Source organism: Fistularia commersonii, chromosome 36, assembly GCF_037954325.1.
Source record: "Fistularia commersonii isolate RoL2024-O1a breed Wild chromosome 36, RoL_Fcom_v1.0, whole genome shotgun sequence".
Lineage (NCBI taxonomy): Eukaryota > Metazoa > Chordata > Actinopteri > Syngnathiformes > Fistulariidae > Fistularia > Fistularia commersonii.
The window spans coordinates 7,175,001-7,194,424 of NC_141319.1; the positions used below are offsets into that span (position 1 = coordinate 7,175,001).

Consider the following 19,424-nt stretch of genomic DNA (forward strand, 5'->3'; position numbering starts at 1 on the left):
GGCGGGCTAACTGTGTGGTGGAAGACACCACTGTCCTCCACCTCAGATGTTTATTCTTTTTTCCAAGTCATGGCAACAAGAGACATTGACATTCTATTCAATGTCCGGAGGTTGGTCCGATGCGAGCTGATCAGAACCGCCCGGATGCTGCGAGTGCCCCAGTGGCCTAATGGATAAGGCACTGGCCTCCTAAGCCAGGGATTGTGGGTTCGAGTCCCATCTGGGGTGGGCTTTGAGCAGAGTGGCGCAGCGGAAGCGTGCTGGGCCCATAACCCAGAGGTCGATGGATCGAAACCATCCTCTGCTACACCTTCTTTTGGCAGAGGCGACAGTCGCCCGATCACGCCTCACTGTGTGCACTGTGTCCTTCCTTCTTTCTGTGAGCTGTTTGGACACTTTCTGGTCGCATACAGTATGTTTGCCACTTTGCTCACGGTGACCTCTGGTCTTTGCATTCTGCTCATCAAATGTTGATCGACTAAGCAGTTTCCTTAAACGCCCCCGAACGTTGCATGGTTTCCAAGTTCCATTCTAATGTGATTTGGAACATCTTCTGTACGGGTAGCCAAAAATTGGTGGCACACTTACGATCCCTGAAGCCACACCCCTGTGGTCTTTGTAATCCCGTCTTGAACAATGTGAAACAATGTCAACCGTCAGAATGCCAAGGGCCATCCGGACTTTGAAGAGCCTCTAAAGTGTAGTCTTGTGATGAGCCGGTGACAAGAGGGCTTACTGCCAGTGGCCCTGCTGCCTCGGGGATAACATAGTTTCAAACCTTGGTGGGACCTGTGATAGAAGGTCGAAAAGGAGGTATGCTTTTCGTATGCTCACATATGTGCCATCGCTGACTCACTGAGTTTAGTCTTCCTGGTCCTATGTGAGTGGTACCCGGGCCTATGTGACCTGTGGTTCCATGGTGTAATGGCCAGCACTCTGGACTCTGAATCCAGTGATCCGAGTTCAAGTCTTGGTGGGACCTGGCAGTCAAGGGTACCGATCAGGAGCATGGGTCAAAACCATTCTCTGCTTTCTTAGTCTGACCTCGTCAAATTGAATGGGTCACTAAAACATTTCTAAAAGCAATGGACGGTAGTTTTGATCTATGGACTCATTTCATGTTTTTACTGTCAAAGGAAAAATTAGGAGTTTTCTTCAGGAGCGACTTTGTCCAAAACTTGGAATAAAGGACTGACGTGCGTTGGCCGGGAATCGAACCCGGGTCAACTGCTTGGAAGGCAGCTATGCTCACCACTATACCACCAACGCCCACGGTAACCCCGAAAAATGGCGGACAAATCAGAATCCATGGAGCAACACCTTTGTGGTCTTTGTTGACCATGTCTCGAAATGCCGCTGGACTAAGCATTTTCCTTTAAACTTGGAGAGGGTGTCCTGTGTTCCATGGTCTATTCTGGTCCCGCTAATGGGATGAGGAAGATTCTTGAAAGCATCCTCCGCTTTCTTTGTCTGACCTCTTCAAATTGAGTTGGGCACTAAAATACTTTGGGATGAGGAACATTTTTGGTACCTGCCGCTTTCATGCACATGGTTCCATGGTGTAAAGGTCAGCACTCTGGACTTTGAATCCAGTGATCCGAGTTCAAATCTCGGTGGAGCCTCTTACTGTATGTCAAGCAGGCGTTGTTGGCTCTTTGATGGCAGACATCGGTGTCGTCCGCCTCGTCTTGAAGTAGGGCATGGACTCTTTCTGGTCATCTGAGTTTGGCACTTGGCTCACAGTGGCCTGTGCTCTTTCTATTCCTGGTAATGAAATTTTGATCTGCTAAGCAGTTTCCCTGAGCTAGGAGCTTGTTGGTCCATGGTCAAATGGTCAGCCTTCTGATCCTTGAGTCCCGTGGTCAGTGCTAAAGTCCCAGTAAAACCAAGAATTGTATGTGACAAAGTAGGCGGGCTAACTGTGTGATGGTGTCCTCCACCTCAGATCATTATTCTGTTTTCCAAGTCATGGCAACAAGAGACATTGACATTCTACTTTAGATGTCCTGAGGTGGATCCCATGCGATCCGATCAGAACCGCCCGGATGCTGCGAGGGCCCCAGTGGCCTAATGGATAAGGCACTGGCCTCCTAAGCCAGGGATTGTGGGTTCGAGTCCCATCTGGGGTGGGCTTTGAGCAGAGTGGCGCAGCGGAAGCGTGCTGGGCCCATAACCCAGAGGTCGATGGATCGAAACCATCCTCTGCTACACCTTTTTTTGGCAGAGGCGACAGTCGCCCGATCACGCCTCACTGTGTGCACTGTGTCCTTCCTTCTTTCTGTGAGCTGTTTGGACACTTTCTGCTCACATACAGTATGTTTGCCACTTTGCTCACGGTGACCTCTGGTCTTTGCATTCTGCTCATCAAATGTTGATCGCCTAAGGAATTTCTCTAAACACTCCAGAACCTGTGGTTCCATGTTGTAATGGTCAGCACTCTGGACTCTGAATCCAGAGTTCAAGTCTCGGTGGGACCTACCGTCCCACGTTAGCGTTGCCCCCTGGCAGTCAAGGGTACCAATCAGGAGCATGGGTCAAAACCATTCTCTGCTTTCTTAGTCTGACCTCGTCAAATTGAATGGGTCACTAAAACATTTCTAAAAGCAATGGACGGTAGTTTTGATCTATGGACTCATTTCATGTTTTTACTGTCAAAGGACAAATTAGGAGTTTTCTTCAGGAGGGACTTTGTCCAAAACTTGCAATAAAGGACTGACGTGCGTTGGCCGGGAATCGAACCCGGGTCAACTGCTTGGAAGGCAGCTATGCTCACCACTATACCACCAACGCCCACAGTACCCCCAAAAAATGGTGGAGAAATCAGGCTCCATGGAGCAACACCTGTGTAGTCTTTGTTGACCATGTCTCGAAATGCCGCTGGACTAAGCATTTTCCTTTAAACTTGGAGAGGGTCTCCTGTGTTCCATGGTCTATTCTGGTCCCGCTAATGGGATGAGGAACATTTTTGGTACCTGCCCCTCTCCTCACCATGGTGTAAAGGTCAGCACTCTGGACTTTGAATCCAGTGATCCCAGTTCAAATCTCACTGGAGCCAGAACACTGTGTCCCCTTTGTCTCTCACTGGTTGGAAACTTTCTGGTCATTTACAGTATGTGATCCACGGAGCACCATCTTAGTGGGATTTGATGACCATGACTCGAACTGCTGCTGTACATACCAGTTGCCCTTGAATAGAGATCTGGCACAGGAGGTAAAGCATTCATCTTCAGTGCCGAAACATTCCTGTCTCCTCCTCCTGTGTCGAAATGTTGTTTCTCTCCTCGTGCTGATGGATGGCAGCCTACTGCTCATTCCCCATCCATGATGGGTTGCAGAGAATAAATTTCCCCATGAGGTATTAATAACTTCACGTCATGACCTTTCTCATCTTTGGGCTTTTTTTCCCCCACACATTTTTCAGTAACTGGTTGTCGAAGGCGACAAATGGTCCTGGAAACTTCCATTCTTTCTCTACACCAGCGCACCCTGGCTAGAATGATGACTCAAAACAGAATAATCATGCAAAGTTTCACCAGACTCCTCCCTTCTCCTTTGTTGCTACTGAAACCTCTGTCTTGTTCTAGTCGGTACAGGCTGAGATATTTGGGAAGTCAATGCCCCGTATGCAAGCATGCATTACCGCATGTGTGTGTGTGCGTGTTTATGTGTTTGAGGGCAGCTAGCTGTGCCGTGGCTCATGCTGAGAGTAATATATATATAATATATATCCTTTCCAGATGAGTTTAACAACCATCTGGGCTTCCTGTTATTAATGAAATACTTTCATCACCTAAAGAGGAAAAGTAATTAAAATCCATGAATAAGTGGGTGGAGCCAATCTGGGTCATTTGAAATTTGTAATCATGGACTGTGCGACTACTAAGATAATGGATGAACTCACCGTGCAGTAAGGTTCTTCTCAGTCGTAATTTTGGGCTGATGATTGTTTCAATATATTTTAAGTATATTTCTTTTTTTTGACACACACACACACACACACACACACAAACAGATAAACAAGAATTCACCATGAACTGGATGACTGAGAACCTCCACAGACAAACAAACGAACACACACCCAGCAGTATACCAACCCTTGATGTCCCATAACACACATGTATGCTCAGGTTCCCTCAGGTCAACTCAAATTAATTTGTGCAGAGGGACTGGAAACGCCCTTTCTGGATTACCTGTCAAAAGGCTGTGCTACTCAAAACAACAATCCCTGGCTTGGAGGCCAGGGTCTTATTTGGTTAGATACTTCTGATCAGATCCACCTTCTGACATGAAAGTTGTGTGGACGCATTGTCTTCAGAAAAACTTACCGATAGCATGAATAACATGTTCCATCATATATCCAGGTTCCACCGAGACTTGAACTCGGATTTCTGGATTCAAAGTCCAGAGTGCTGACCATTACACCATGGAACCACATGAAGCTCCTATGGGTAAGTAAGGTGACGGTGGTACATGGATCTCATGAATCCTTCTCGAGGTTTGAGGGAAACTGCTTCGAACAGCAGCATTTCAAGACCAAGGATTCCATGGCCATGCATGTTTGGGTCCATGGGTCAGAAGTTTGACATTTTAATCCAGTACACATTAGTGGCTATTAGTACATGGTACTTACCCAAGTATCAACACAGTAGGAGAACCAAACTAAATAACACATTAATAGCAGGAAACAGCTGCAATATTCTGAAGAAACCACTGTATAAGATGGGGCAGCCGAGCAAAGATGCTGACGATTGGCTCTGCAGTCTGCAGTCTCCAGCAAGCCTGTGACTCAAACTTTCTTATGTCTGCCACGCTAAAGGATAGCGGTCAAAGAAGGTTCCAGCGAGGCTTGAACTCAGATCACTGCATTCAGAGTGCTGACCCTTACACCCTGCAGCCTCTTACAACATGCGTGTGACTTTTGAATATGTTGTATACAAACATAAATTACTAAAAGATACACTGGAAGTCTATCCTTTTTAATTCGGGCCTGCAAGGACACTGACAATTCCCCAAATATTTGCCGATAGTTTTTTTTGTCCTCTGGGGGTGTGTCTGCAGTGTGACATATGTCTAGAAACACCTCAGCTTATTAAATTACTGAATGATTTCCCCACAAATCCTTCCCTGGCAAAAGGTTTAGCAGAGGATGGTTTCGATCCATCGACCTCTGGGTTATGGGCCCAGCACGCTTCCTCTGCGCCACTCTGCTGGTAGCTGCATGCGGTTGGCTCAGCAAAATGATTCGGCAACTGATGGCAAGCACTCACAGAACACAAGCGATAACTTAAATATATGATTTCAAATTCTACCAGTGCACCACCTTTCTGGTCTAGATTCATACAAACCTGATTTGTTGGATTTTTCTGCGGATGCTGGAGACTCCACCAGCAGCCACTGCTGTGGCGGATACGTCAGAGCATAAAGACAGAGGAAGAGCCCAGGAAGGGGAACAGGAAGGAACTAAAGCAAGAGAAGAAAATGACGACAAACTTGGACGGCCCTCTATGTGGCCTGTCCAGGTTGAGCCTCGTCTTTCACCCCCACGGACAGAAATGAAAAGAACTGCACGTGTTCTGGAGATCGTCCAACACCGGGATACCTTGCGGCCCAAAGTAAATCCATTTTCTTTGCAAAGTGGATGGGTGCTCAATGACTAATCTTCCCTCTCTGGGCTCTTTTCCAAAATTAGAGAGCCCTGGACAAGGGCCCTGTGAACTATGGGATGTTCCTGTGTGAATGCTTTCAGTGGCGTGATGGAGAGCTGAGCCAGAGCGGCGTCTGGGATGGAAGCGACTGAGATGAGTGTCGTCCTAATGGGCAGGACTTTGGCCTTGCAGGGAGGAGGCATTGGAGTGGAGCCACTGCTCCCAGGAGGCAGGGCTACTTGTGGTCCCTGGAGTCTCTCAGAGCAGAACTGACGCCGGAGCGCTCAGTTCTCGAGCTCCTTTTTGTGTGGAGCCATCTTCAGATCTCCATCCAGGGATGGACACCCTCTCTTTCCTCAAGAATCGCCTTGAATCCCTTCTGTTTCAGAAATTTTATAGTTAACGTTAGCTTAGCCGCCAGGTATACTGCCACTAGCTTACTCTTCTGAGGGACTCTTCCCATGGTGCACCTGCCTCATTCTATCGTGTCCCGTCGTTTGTGCATGATAGTAACTTCATGTCTTCTCCTGTGTTCCGGAGGTCTCATCTTGAAGGGCTCCAAGAGGCGTGACTTGATCGTCTGCAGCGTCTCGCCCAGCATCCACCATTGTTATTCACATCCCGAATATCACAGCGATAGCTGGTCAGCTATCAGTGGCTAACTGCTAGGGCTAACGCTATTCATCGTAAGTGATCATTTGTGCTCTGTTTCTGTCCCTCTGGTCGAGGCAGAAGGCCGCCCACATTGTACTGGGATTCAAGATGAAGGTGATGATTTCAAACCATTATCTTCTAACTTTAAAAAAAAAATAAGGAAAATAAAGTCCAAAATGCCAGGTTTCACAAACAGACCACAAAGTTAGCTAACACTATGTGTGTGTGTGTGTGTGTGTGGTCGTCCCTTCCATTGACAGTGAATACATGAAGCCGCTTGATTCAGTTAAATGCTGCGGTGCATTTAAAGCCTTTTCACAATGACTTGACGTGTTGATTGGAAGAGACGATCTGGAGCGGCGGCGTGGTCATGTGATCAGAGATAAGACATTCAGCCTTTCTCAAACAACCACGCTTTTGTTGCGCGTCTAAACGTGGCTCTTAACTTTCTGGGCCCGGAGGTTGCAGATGGAAACCACACGTCGCCACAGCCGCTCCCCCCGTCCACAATCATCTTGGCAAATAAATTGGCTGCTGGATCAATAGAACCAGCGAGCAATTTGTGTCTCTATTACATCGGCGCCATTCATCATGGCCGAATTGGCGAGGTGGGGGGTTGGTTTTTTTTTTTTTTTTTTTAAACTCCTCCACTGCCTCACAGCAGGGAGGTTCCACGTTCTAATCAGCGGGTTCCCCATCTTCCAAAAACAAAAAAAAGAAGTATGGGTTCAATGAAGAGGAAGATGGTGTGAATGAGAGGGGAGCTGTGATTGACAGCTGACCTGTCCGGGTTAAACCCCGCCTCCTCGCCTCTACGGCGGCTCTGATTGGCTGCCCACCACCTCCACCACCTCCACCACCAGGATCTCCACAAGGAACCGCATGAACTTTATTTGCAACCACGCAGGACGTCGGAGCGGAAATCCGCCGGAAGCTCCGCTGCGGGGACGTGGGTTCCCCGGATGTTCCACGTGACTCCGCGGCGACACATCAAAACAGGAAGGAGAGACGCGGCTGGAGGAGAGAAGGTGACGGATTTCGTGGGTTGACACCTCCTCCTCCTCCTCCTCCTCCTCCTCCTCCTCCTCCTCCGCCGGGACCCAGACGACGCTCGGCGGCCGGTCCGGGAGCAGCAGACGTCCGGTTCCGGTCCCGGTGAGAACGGCGCCGCCATGGATCTGTCCTTCATGGCATCGCAGGTAAAGTAACGGTATTTTCTTTCTGTTTCCGGTCGGCGTCAAGTTTCCCTCGAAGCGAGACAAAATTAATAAAAAAAAATTAAAAATAAATAACAGAAACACCGCGATATGGAACTTTTCATTTATGGATCTATTTATTTTGATTTCAACTCGTGTCTTTTTTCCTTTTTTTTTTTTTTAAACCGGACTCCAGTGACGTCATGGCTCGCGTTCGCACCTGTTATCACTTGTGACCAATCAGGTGTCTCCCTCGGTTCAGTTAAAGTTTCGGTATTAGTTGACTTTTAAAATTTGATTCAATTTTAATTAAATTTAAAGCCACGAATAATATCATCCTTTTGCGTTCTATTAACATTAGTTTTATTCGTGTTAAGAAAAAAGTATTAAAGAAAAAATGATGATTTATTCAAGTGACTTTTCTGTAATTAAATTATAATTTAATTAAAACTTGATGTTTGACAATTATTGTGGAATTCATTTGGATTGAAATGAATCCTAATTTAAAAATCTCCTAACTGGCCAAATACGGTGCTAAATTTTCAACATTTTCATAATTCATACATTAAGAGTCATTTTTTTTCAGTCATCTAGAGGCTCCATAGAGTTCCCCAACACACACACACACACACACACACACCTCTGAATGTCAAACTGTGAGACTTGAGATTGTTTTGGTTTAAAATGTTCAGAATCAAAATTTCAGCATAAAATACTGGGAGGGGGGGATAAAAAGTACTTTTGTGTACCAGAAGTGTGTTTTTGTAGGCCACTGCTAATTAATTCATTTTAAGTTCATCTTGTTTCTCCCAGGCGTTCTTTCCTCGACTGCCGAGAAAAGGTACTTAGATCGCCGATAGCGGGGGGGGGTAAAAATTGCAGCAAAATCAGTTTTAAATCAATCAGCATCCAAAAACGTCAGACCTTTTTAAAACATGGCGAGTTAATTCGACGACGAGCACCCCCTCCGAACACAACCCAAATGCCATGCGGAAGAATCCCTTCCGTAAGCTGCGTATTAGCCGGGAGGAAGCCGCTGCCAGGCGGTGATGATAATGAGCTGTCAGCTTTCCACCTCCGCCGGCCACCAGGGTCCTCCTCCTCCTCCTCCTCCTCCTACCCTGGATAGAACCAGCTCTAATCCTCACACAAACTTCTCAAATGTTAGCCTTCGTCACTGGGACCGTAATTAGTGTCAGGAATTAACACACAGAACTCCCGGCGATGGATCATTGTTTACTCTTTGAGCCCTTTTTTAAAATTTTTATTAAAAAAATGTGACTGAGTCTAAATGCCCTCGTTTTGTTTTTATGTCCCAGAGCGGCCATTTTTTTTTGTGCCTTTGTTTTCCTCCCGAAGTGTTTTCATCAGACTGGACTTGAACTCGAGGTCGCTTGCCGACGACCTCGTCAAAAACACGCCGCCGTCGAAGACGTGCGAACGGTGGGAAGTCTTTATTCGTCACCCTGTGACTGTCAGCTGACCCCTCCGGGTTAAACCCCGCCCCCAGCTGTGATTGGCTCCAGTCCTACAGCGGCGGCTCTCAAATCGTACTCAAACGGGGTCAAAGGTCAGACGTAGTCGACCCCGCCCATATCTGTCTCCAGATATTGCAAAACTGGCTCATGCCATTTGTTCATGTGCCTTTGAGTGAATTCCTAGCATCCGACGCTGATTAACTGAGTTCATTTGCATAATGTGACGACTAGAGCGTATTACCGCTACCGCGTTCTTTGCTAACGTTCCTTCCCCGCATGGATCCGCGTGTATCAGTGAACGTTGGCGAAAGTAATAATGAATCCTAATCCAGGGGATTAGCTGTCCGTATTCTAGCCGACGTTTATAATCCCCTTCCCCTTCTAAATTCCCAGTCCCTCCGGCACTCCCTTCTTGTGCTTCTGCTCTTCTTCAATGTTGACACAAGTGGTCATGTGGATGCAAATGTGTGCTAGAAATACCAAGAGGTCAAAGGTGAAGCGTTTCGATCCCTCCTTTTGTTTTTTTTAATCCCTGCGTAGCGTCGAAGAGCCGAGTCGCCGCATTGATTTGGCTGAAATAGAAGAAAATTGTAGGTGTGAGGATGCCTTCCATGTTTGGCCCCTTGGAAGAGATACCTCATTAAACTGTCCAATCGTCGTAATGGCCAGGAGAACTTGTCGTATTTGTAGTAGTCGTATTTTTCGTCATCGCAGAAGGCTAGATGAGATCACTGCTTTTTCACTGGCTGCCGTTTTATGATCGATAAAGCTTGAATGTCGACAATCGAGCTGTCAATTCAGGCGACCCTGTGCCCTCCACTTAATCAATAGTCTACTGTTATAACCTCCTGCCTCGGTTCTCTCTGGGTTCTCCGTGCTCCTCAAACAGGCCAATAACAGTCTGCAGGCTCATTGAAGCTTTACCCGTCCAGGTTAAACCCCGCCTCCAGATCCAATGTCACCAGAGATTGGCTCCACTTACCTCACATACACTGAAGTAACAAGCAGTGATTTATTATACATGTCGTGTTGCTTAACGCGTACGCCCTCCCAGTAATAACTGGGATTGGCTGCAGCCCCTGTTGACACTGAGGAGGACAAGCAGTGCAGAAAATGAATAAATCAGGAGTGTCGAGGCCGTGGCTCAGCAGGGCGACCCTCCAAACGGAAAGTTGGCGGTGCCAAAGTGCCCTTGCCTGGTTTTAGCCTTACATGACAGCTTGGTGTGTGAATGAGTGAATGCTATCTAGAGGTGGAGAAATAATACCGCCATGGCTTTCATATCACAGCGGCCGAGGCCCCAAACGGGTGGAAATTAGGCTTTTGTGGGGAGGAGAAGAAGAGGTTGGTGTGAGAAGAGAGGGTAACATGGTCGCAGGTGATTGCCTGTGGCGACCCCTGACGGGGACTCTCACGGTCATCTCTTGCCCCCCAAAAATAACTGAAAGTACATGTTTTGCTCCTGGTTTGGATGCCATGGAGTGCGTCCATACCCTCCTGATGTCCTCTTAGCTCAGGTTACCTCTGAAACCGCCGTGAGCGCCGCCCTTAATATGTCAGGGAGCTGAGCTGATGGATGGATTAATGGGGGGGTTGGTTGACCTCGGAAGACGGACGATCTGGCCGTCCATTAGAGAGAAGGAAAGCATCTTTTCCCTTCGGGTTTTTACAGGTTTGTGTCATCTTAAGTGGCAGCAGCTGAAAGCGGGTGAGCGGCGGGTCAGGCGTCTTGCCGGCAGGCTAAGGAGTGTCTGACAATGTGTGTGTGAGACACCTCCTTCAGCGCAGTGCTGCCTGACGCTCTTTTAGGAAAGGTGCGCTCCTCCAAAGATGACCTTGTATCACCGTGCCGTTGTTCTCGTCTTCATTTTGTCAAGGAGGCATTTTCAAAGGCACTTTTTTAGCTTTGGATGGCGGCGGTCTGGAGAAGGAGAAGGAGAATTTGATATCTACACTTAACCTATCATGGATGCGAGCAGAAGGCAGCAGAGCATTTAGGGATTCGGTGTCTTGCTCAACAACACTTCTAAAGGCTAGAAGGAACCGGGAACTGAACTAGGAATGTTCAGCTGCAACAACAACCGCTGTAGTTTCCCGTTCTCCAGATGGAAAACATGCCCATCTGGAGGGTAGAATGATGGTGGGCGAGCAGGCTTCCCCCGCCTGCCTCCGTGGTCGGCGTCGAAGCGCCAGCCGGTCTTATCTTGATTCCCGTCTACGAGCTTCCTATCTTTATCTTGGCGCCGCAAGTGGGAGCGAGCGAGGCGGCGATGTTCATCATGCCGATAAGAACTCGCTGCGAGAGCAAAGATGGCGATTGTCTCGTCTCGCCGGGGTTTGATGTCTCTTTCTGTGCAGAGCCTCCTCGTCTCCAGGCCTACTGGATGCTGAGCGTTAGCTGGTTCTTGCGCCGCAGGGTTCTTCTTGAAATTAGTTTTGAGCATTTTAAGTTCTGAAACAAATTCTCGTCAGAGCTTCTTGCCAACGTCTCCGAGAGCACCTCCAAGATGGCCGGGGGCTGACATGAAAACGCCCCGGATGATCCGTCAGGCCGCCGGTCGACGACGCAACCTCACTTATTTGCGCTTTTGCCCGCCAGTTTAATTAGAAAATATGGCGCCCTCTGTCACAGGGAGCAGTAAATCCACCACCTTCTGTTTATTGTCACACAACCGGTTTGGTTTATGCCTCTTCGCTCCCCCTGAGGATATCGCTCAGCGGCGTTATCACGCCTGGATGTGTGACAGGCTGCTGTTCTCCGCCACCATCATTCATCCCTAATCCATTATCTGTCTGCCGGGAGGGCGAACGGAAGGTGAACGAGGTGTTTCCAGCCGGCCGCCACCGCCCGCTTCCCAAAATACCCCCACCGAGGTTTCTGCTTGCCAGAAGAGCTGAAATGTGTCCTCCGGTGGGAGGATGTTCTAGCAGGCTTTAACCCTTCCAGGGATGGAATTCAGAGCTCCTCTTTCTCAGAATCGGACCGTACAGTCTGGTGGTGTCTGGATCAGCTCGGATCGTCCTTCTGGAGAGCCTCCAAAGCCTCCTCCTTCTTCATCAGTTCATGCAAATCCATCCTCTTCATGTGGGGGTTTTCAAACCCGCTACAAGCATCTACGATACCAAGAGTACGGCAGCCAATCAGGAGCCGGCGTTAATGACATCGCCGAGGTGGAACAAACTGCACAGCTGCTCGGTTTTATTGTAAATTAAACAAGTATTACTTTCAACATCATTCACGTTCAATTGATTTCTACCGCTCATCCGCGGCTGGAGCCAATCCCAGTTGAGATTTGGGTTGAGGGGCGGGACTAAACCTGGACGGGTCAGCTGTCAATCACAGGCCCACCGATGGAGACGTCCATTCATCGTCACCAAAGGATAACTTGGAGCTGCTCACTGGTTTTTTTGGACGTTAGATAACGTGGAGAGAACCTACTGGAATACAGTCTTTGGAGGTTCTTGTTGCCTCGTGACTCCATGTTTCGCCAAGAAGAACGACGGCGTGACAGGAGGTTTCGGAAGACGTCTTAAGGGTTCTTGCTGCATACAAGTACATGATCGATGTTGTTGTACATTTTTGGAACTGATCCTAAAGGTGTCCTGCCAACTTCCTGTTTTGAGTCTTGCCAAGATGAATAAAAGCCGCATGAGACCGCTGTAATTCAGAAATCAAAGGCCGGGGGCCGAGGTGGACGGAGTAGTTCTTGCAATCCGAGTACTTCTCATGTATTACGTTCTGCTTTTAGAAAAAAAAAAACAAAACTGCAGTAAATGGAGGCCTGGACGCCGGCGCGTCGTTTCTTGACGCTAGACTGCAGGCAGCACTTAAACCCCCAGCCCAGCCCATGTGGCTGCCATCACATGGGAGGCCGATCCGTTGCCCCTGGCGACACCAAGATGTTCAGCTGTGCGACAGCTGCTTCACGGGGGAGGGGGGGGTCTTCAAACAGCGACATGCTGCAGCTGCGTGGAAACCAGGACAAGTCAGATTCCAGGGATTCTTCTTCTTCTTCTGCGTCAGGTGTTTGGAGGTGGTGGAAGAAGCTTCAGGTGGAAGGATGAATGTAGAGGCCGGTTTCACAGTGAACGTTCCTCGCAAGATGAGGAGTTCTGTCAGCAGGGGGTCGACGGCAGAACCAGAAGCTTCTCAAAATCATCTGAGTAAAGGAAATCTTTGCCAGCGCCAATACTGACCTCGGTTTAACCTGAACTAATCAATCGCAGGGCCGCGTGAAGAGGTGGATGGAGAACCTGGACAGAAGATAGACAGGCAACCAGTTGTCCTTCTTGCTGTGAGGAGGCAGCGTGAACTTGCACCACCAAGCTACAACCACAGATAACCAGCGTTAAAGCAAAAAAAGGTTTTTCATTAATATAAATTTAATTTTATGCTTTAATGCTCCTACTTGTGTCATGTCAGTGTTCTTTTCCCTCCTCATGAAGTTCTTGCAGATGTTTCAACATCATTTTGGGTCACTTTTTATGACAACGTGATGCCGCACAGCCAAACACCGTCACAGGACGATTTCTGATATTTGATGCTCGCACTTGCAGCGAGCCTTCTGAGTGTACCCAGTACTTAGCATGTGGTAGCATCTCAGTGCAGTTCAGTCCATCTTGGACGTTGTGGTCGTCACAACAGTGGCCGTTGTAAAGATACCGGCCAGTATCGCTTTCATTTTTGCAAGGCTAACCAGCTAAGCGCTAGCTGTGACCTAGCGGTACCGTGCCAGGGTTAAACCACAGGCCGTAAATGGTCCATTTCCCCGGCCGGTGAAATATGAAATTGCCTTCCCAGAAGAAGCTCCCCTGAAATTCTCAGGAACAATTTGATTCTAACGATGGGGAAGGCGTTTCGGACGAGTTATGAGGTTTGGATGTTCGGGTTGAATGTGCTGAAAATAAAATTGGTATTTAACTAAAATAAGCCAAGCGCCCGTTGTGCTTTGCTGCCAGCTGAAGGGGGGAGGCGATTGTTTGGACTTAATGGAACTTGAGCGACGTGCGTATTCATCATGAATCCTAATGGCTTCCAGAGAAGCTCATCCACCGCCGCCCATGGAGGCAGGGAATCACCCCGTGAATTAAAATGAAAGCCGTTGTCAAGGTGACACCGGCCCGAGGCTCCCGTCTGGGAGGCTTCCGTGATCCAAGATTGAGTCGGTGTCGTTCCATGGTGGGATTTCATGGGTGAGGAGTTCATCTCAAGGAGGTGTTGCCTCACCAGCTGCTTTGAGGCCATAATTGGTCGCCATCTCGTCCACGCCTGATCAGGAGGCGCCGCCTCGAAGTCCAGCTTTGATGGGGCTCGATGGTCGGCGCTTCCAACCTCATCGGCAGAAGGTCCCTGGTGGATTCCCACAGGGGGACTTTCTGTGTGGAGTCTCCAGGTTCTCCTCATGTCTGCATGGGGTTCCTGCCCAAGAACATGTAAGGGTCAATAAATGAGAGCGTGAATGTCGTATGTCTCTATTTGGGGCTCTGTGACCGGTCAAGGGTGCACCTTGCCTCTCGGCCAATCACATCAAGGACAGAGTCCAGGTTCCTCTCTCTTCCTGGTTCTAATCCAGTGGGCTACAGTAGTCAGAACTGGACTTTGAGTGAAGGTTGGTCCACGTTCCCCTCCCTCATGGCCACGTTCACAGTCGACATAGTCTTGTTTTTGTTCTTCTCGAGACAAGGATGTCTTTCACTGTTCCGTCGAGAACCTTCTGCTTCTTTGTCCAGACAGCAGGTCCAGCTGAAAGTCGGGGGCTGCGGCACCGGCCGGAAGCCGTGGCTCCAGGGTTTGGCATTTTGGGTGTCTGCTCAGTGTCAAACCCAGGATTTTGAAGTTGTAAACGTACCCTAAAGGCAGAGGCATCTGGTACTGCTGCTGGGGAACAGTGTGCACGTATGTTCATTTCCTAAAATACATATATATGTATATATATATTGACTTTTTGGGATGGAGAACAAATGATCTGCTATCGATGCTAACAATCAAACGTTGATAAAGTGCTAATTGAATAACAATGTGTTGGGAGGGAAACACTTGGCTTCACTTGGAAGGTCTCCTTCTCGGGTTCTCTCCAGGCTCTCAGTCTCTTTCACATATTCTAAAAGCATTGTGTTGTTGGGCAGCAAGAACTTCCCAGATTCATCTCCAGTGTTCTCTCTGTGTGGGTTCCTCCATGTTCTCCTAGTTCCTGTTTAAGTTCTACAATTGGATCCCTCCACGTTCTCAGGTTTTCTTTGAACAGTCCAAACACATTGACCTATCAGGCAACAAAGAGCTTCCCAGATTCTATTCCATTGTGCTCTCTCTCGCTCTCCCCGTGTTCTTCTGGTTCTTGCAAGGGTTCTCTCCAGGTTCCCCCCCCACGATCCAAAACCAGTAAGCAGGTTCATTGAAGACTACAAAGTGCAGGTAGCTTTGAATGACAGCTGGTAATGTGATGACAATGTCAGTTGGGAGTGGCTCCGGCCCTCTGACCCTGTGAGTAGGTTGAATGAATTCATGAAGAGCCTTCCTGCTCCTCACCCAGACACCGTTTCCGTATCACTCAGTAGCAGGAGGTTCACAAGGTTCTTGTCGTTCCAGATCCCGGTGATGACGGGCGCCTTCATGGACTCGTCGCCCAACGATGACTACAGTACCGACCACTCCCTCTTCAACTCCTCCGCCAGTGTCCACGCCGCGTCCATGGCGGCTCAGGGCCCGCCTGAAGAGCCCAGGCCCATGTCCCGGGACGCCATCTGGCTCTGGATCGCCATCACCGCCACCATCGGGAACATCGTGGTGGTGGGCGTGGTGTACGCCTTCACCTTCTGAGCTGGACAGAAGGGGCAATCTGGACTCTGAGCATCACGTTCTCCAAGGGCAAGGTGATTTTCTTTTCTCAAGGTCAAGGAGCGACGCCTCAGCACAATCACGGCATCGAGGAGGAGCGCTCAAACATCTCCGTGGAGACTCCGTAGCGTCATCTCCAAATCTCTTTCTCCCTTACTGCTTTTTTTGCGTGTCTCAAGTACTTTGTTTGCATCCTCGGTTAGCTTGTACACACTTAGGTACCCTTGTCTGTCAAGGGAACGTACAAAGTGAACTTCCCGGTACTTTGACCTAAATGTTAAATGGGTTTTGTTCAGTGTCTTGACTCGCAGCTACGTATTTCAGAACAAGAGGAACTTCAACAGCAGGCTTATGAGTATTATTGCCATGGTGATGACATTCTTGTGCTACCCAAATGTCCCCGTTCACTCGCGCAGCAAACCAAGCAGTGCAGGTTTCCAGGCAAGACAATATCTCTCACCCCTCTAACGTGTCCTGGGTTGACAACGGCAGGTGGACAGGGATGGAGGGACGAAACATTAATTTATCAAGTGAAAGGGTGAGTATGTCAGAGGGTTCATTGAAGACCCTACATTGCCCAGCTCTTTGAACAAGTGAATGGATAAATGTCTTTATATGTGTGAATGGGTGAGTGGATTGTTGTATGTCTCCATCTGCCAATGAGAAGGTGAACCCCAACTCTCAAAGGAAAAAAAAAAGTCCATCCCAATCAGAACTTGTTTTAAGATGGGCAATATCTTGTGGAGCAGGTCCCCCTCCAACCAGAAGGTTGTTGGTTTGATTCCCGACTGGTCCCGTCTGCATGCCGAAGTGTCCTTGGACAAGACATGGAACCCTCTCTTGCTCCCGACAGTCTGGTTAGCACTTTACATGGCAGCTCTGCTAGCATCGGTGTGTGAGTTCGTTTGTGTGAATGTGATCCAGCGTGAAGAACTTTGGAGCTGTTCTGTGATGAAAGGGCTATTTAACTAGAGCTTGTTTACCATGTGAAAAATTGGACGGATAAATGACGCAACAGCAACCCAGCCATTTAGCTTATTAAAATAAAAAGTTCCACCATTATCGTATTTATCAAAGGTTTTAACCATTTTCAGGCGTTCAGTTTCATGTTGTGGTCATTTGTTCCTCCTGAAAGTGGTCTCTGTGATTTTTCTGCGGGTTTGTGACATTTCACTTGAAATGGAGCTTTTCCTCCCCTCGGGGTTGCCTGAGGTCTTGCAGATGTTTGCTTGGAACCGGCACAAAACGGAGTACAAACGAAAGAGGCCTTCGACATCCTCCGCAAGAGGCAAGAACTTCCTTCTGGCTCCCAGGGCTGCGAGAACAAAACCGTGTCCTTCTGTTCTCTGGCCAGGACAACTGTGCGATTGGTCTGAAATTCAAAGTGAATGCGGTTAATCCAGAAAACAAGAAGTGGTGCCTTCACTGCTTTTCTCACTGGCACAGGAGGTCATACAGTGATTTGGAAGTTTTGAGGAAAGAGTGAAATGATTCTTCTTTTCCTTTGGGCTGCTCCCTTCAGGGGTCAAATCATCTGACTCTCCTCTGCATCCTCCTCTCCCACACAAGCTAGCTTCCTGTCGTCTGTCGGTCCATCCATAAATCTCTTGGGTCTTCCTTTGGGCCTCAGGGTATGAAAGTAGTGAAGTGAACATCCATGTAACCCAGATGGCCAGTAATTCTTGGCAAGAGGTACTGAACATTGTGCAAAGAGGAGAGCGGCTGTTGCAAAAGATGGCATACCTCTGTGAATAGTTGGCAAAGGCCAAACGGTGTTTGGAGATGGAGAGGAGCAGCGGGAGGAAGTCCATTCCTGCACTGTCCACCTCGTGGCAGCGCTTCAACAATCACAATAAACACCAAGAAACGGTGTACTATGAGTACCTTCCCAGAGTTCTGCATCTGAGCTTCTCCAGAAGTTTGGCTCCCTGAATCCCCGGGAGCGAGAACAAAGTTCTCACAGGGGGATGAAGAGGCCTCCAGACCTCCAAGATAGCCCTTCTTGACATACACCAAGAAGAAAGCAGGGAGGGCATAATCAAAAATACTTGAATAGGAACCTGAACCAGAGCGGGAAAACGCAGAAGACCAGGAGTTTGAAAAAGTGAAATGCTGACTGTGAGTTTATAGATCTACTGATTGGTGACTAAAAGAGGTATCAATATTTCTGAATGACATTTTCTGTTTTCTGGAGAGAAATTTGATTTTGCTCCACCAGCGAGTGACATATTGACTTTAGAAAATAATTCTACAAGGGTTTGATTTCATGTAAATAAAAAGTGCAAGGCTATCGTTCTTTAGTCCATACTCAGTAAAATATAAATGTGTGCAGAGCAGCTGGAGGCCAGAAACATTCTGAGCCAAAGCCAAAATGTCAAGTGAAGGCTAGGCTAATCAGGCTAAACTCCTCATACTAGGCAGCTAGCGATCTTAGCGGATTAGCGTCAGCTCATCGTGGAGGGGGTCCCGACTCCTCGGGTGAAAGTGCACAGCACCCCCGTGTGCACGGAACCCCACTCTTGATTCTCCGAGGCTTAAACAAGCTTTTTTCAAGAAATTTAAAAAACCTTATTTATAAACTTTCACCACTTTTCGTGTCACAGGCGCCGGTTCTTCCCATCCAGATGTCGGGTCTGTTGCAGGGTTGGATGCAGCGCTCACCTCGATGAACCGGCCAGAACGAGCAGTGGGATGTAAGTGCCCTGTTGCTATAGCGACGCACGTCCCCAGCTCCCCGAGCCCACCCTGGTGATAAACATCCAGATTGAACACACACTCACACACACACACCGTTTCCAGGCTGGTTAACACAAATAATACAATGACACCGGATTCATCGCTCCTAGGGGGGGTTATTCTTTTTTTCATTGCCTCCAAAATGTCACTTCTTATCTCTTTATATCCTGTTCTGTAATTATGTGTAATATAAAAAAAAAATGTGCTTAAAGATATATCTATAAGAAATAAAAGCTTTTGGGTAAAGACTTGCCTGAATCACGTCATGGATTCTCTGCTGAGCTTCACCAAGAACCATAAAAATCTTGACCAATGCTCGAGTCATGGAAAATGGGGGGGTGAGGGCTTGTCGAATTTCCTGAAAAAAAACAAAATTGTTCTTTTACAACCCGCAAGAGACTGCAAACGGTGATGCTAGTCTTGCCTGTGGCCCAAACATTCCCAACGGGCAACGCTGAAACACGGCGCTCCTCGGCTGCTAGCCTAGGTAGCGCTCCTTGTAACATCCCCCGCCAACCATTCGACTTCAGCATGACATGTAGCCACCGTCTCCTCCAGAGAAGCTTTTAGAGACCACCTAGCCTCTATTGTCCCGCGAGTGATGAGCTAGTTGTAATTTCTAAGAACGTGAACGCTTATTTCATGGGTAAGTTCTGGCTACAGACCTTTAAATCAGGCCTCTGGGGGCCAGAAGGGGCATAAACACAGAAATGTACAAGTCTAGAAGAAAGGGGTATCATGGATGAGTGTATGACCTGGTCACATGTATTTCTAGAAGCTGAAATCACACTGGAAAAGGATTTCAAGGAAAGGGCGGGAACCCTGTAAGAATGTCCAGAAGACGGAAATGAGTGCGCAGTCGCTGAGGGCAAGGTGATTG

General features: G+C 48.2%; 1 protein-coding gene and 9 non-coding genes across 10 annotated transcripts; 7 read left to right on the plus strand and 3 right to left on the minus strand.

Moving 5' to 3' along the window:
• Positions 1-155: 155 nt before the first annotated feature.
• On the plus strand, positions 156-228 carry trnar-ccu (transfer RNA arginine (anticodon CCU)). The gene has a single exon. It is a non-coding gene; the product is annotated as a tRNA-Arg (tRNA).
• A 7-nt stretch (positions 229-235) lies between these two features.
• On the plus strand, positions 236-307 carry trnam-cau (transfer RNA methionine (anticodon CAU)). Its single transcript has one exon. It is a non-coding gene; the product is annotated as a tRNA-Met (tRNA).
• Positions 308-910: 603 nt separating this feature from the next.
• trnaq-cug (transfer RNA glutamine (anticodon CUG)) lies at positions 911-982 on the plus strand. The gene has a single exon. It is a non-coding gene; the product is annotated as a tRNA-Gln (tRNA).
• Positions 983-1,197: 215 nt separating this feature from the next.
• trnag-ucc (transfer RNA glycine (anticodon UCC)) lies at positions 1,198-1,269 on the minus strand. Its single transcript has one exon. It is a non-coding gene; the product is annotated as a tRNA-Gly (tRNA).
• A 281-nt stretch (positions 1,270-1,550) lies between these two features.
• On the plus strand, positions 1,551-1,622 carry trnaq-uug (transfer RNA glutamine (anticodon UUG)). The gene has a single exon. It is a non-coding gene; the product is annotated as a tRNA-Gln (tRNA).
• A 434-nt stretch (positions 1,623-2,056) lies between these two features.
• On the plus strand, positions 2,057-2,129 carry trnar-ccu (transfer RNA arginine (anticodon CCU)). Its single transcript has one exon. It is a non-coding gene; the product is annotated as a tRNA-Arg (tRNA).
• A 7-nt stretch (positions 2,130-2,136) lies between these two features.
• trnam-cau (transfer RNA methionine (anticodon CAU)) lies at positions 2,137-2,208 on the plus strand. Its single transcript has one exon. It is a non-coding gene; the product is annotated as a tRNA-Met (tRNA).
• Positions 2,209-2,718: 510 nt separating this feature from the next.
• trnag-ucc (transfer RNA glycine (anticodon UCC)) lies at positions 2,719-2,790 on the minus strand. Its single transcript has one exon. It is a non-coding gene; the product is annotated as a tRNA-Gly (tRNA).
• A 1,569-nt stretch (positions 2,791-4,359) lies between these two features.
• Positions 4,360-4,431, minus strand: trnaq-uug (transfer RNA glutamine (anticodon UUG)). The gene has a single exon. It is a non-coding gene; the product is annotated as a tRNA-Gln (tRNA).
• Positions 4,432-7,205: 2,774 nt separating this feature from the next.
• LOC147213539 (uncharacterized protein C14orf132) lies at positions 7,206-18,790 on the plus strand. The gene is made up of 2 exons (XM_086143367.1): positions 7,206-7,498; positions 15,560-18,790. Exons 1-2 carry the CDS (start codon positions 7,472-7,474, stop codon positions 15,788-15,790), a joined length of 258 nt encoding a protein of 85 aa, XP_085999493.1. The 5' UTR covers positions 7,206-7,471; the 3' UTR covers positions 15,791-18,790.
• The last annotated feature ends 634 nt before the right edge of the window (positions 18,791-19,424 follow it).

Coding starts and splice junctions, on each gene's coding strand:
- LOC147213539 (XM_086143367.1), top strand. CDS start 7,472: ATGGATCTGTCCTTCATGGCATCGCAG. Junction 7,499..15,559: donor TGTCCTTCATGGCATCGCAG/GTAAAGTAACGG, acceptor TTGTCGTTCCAG/ATCCCGGTGATGACGGGCGC.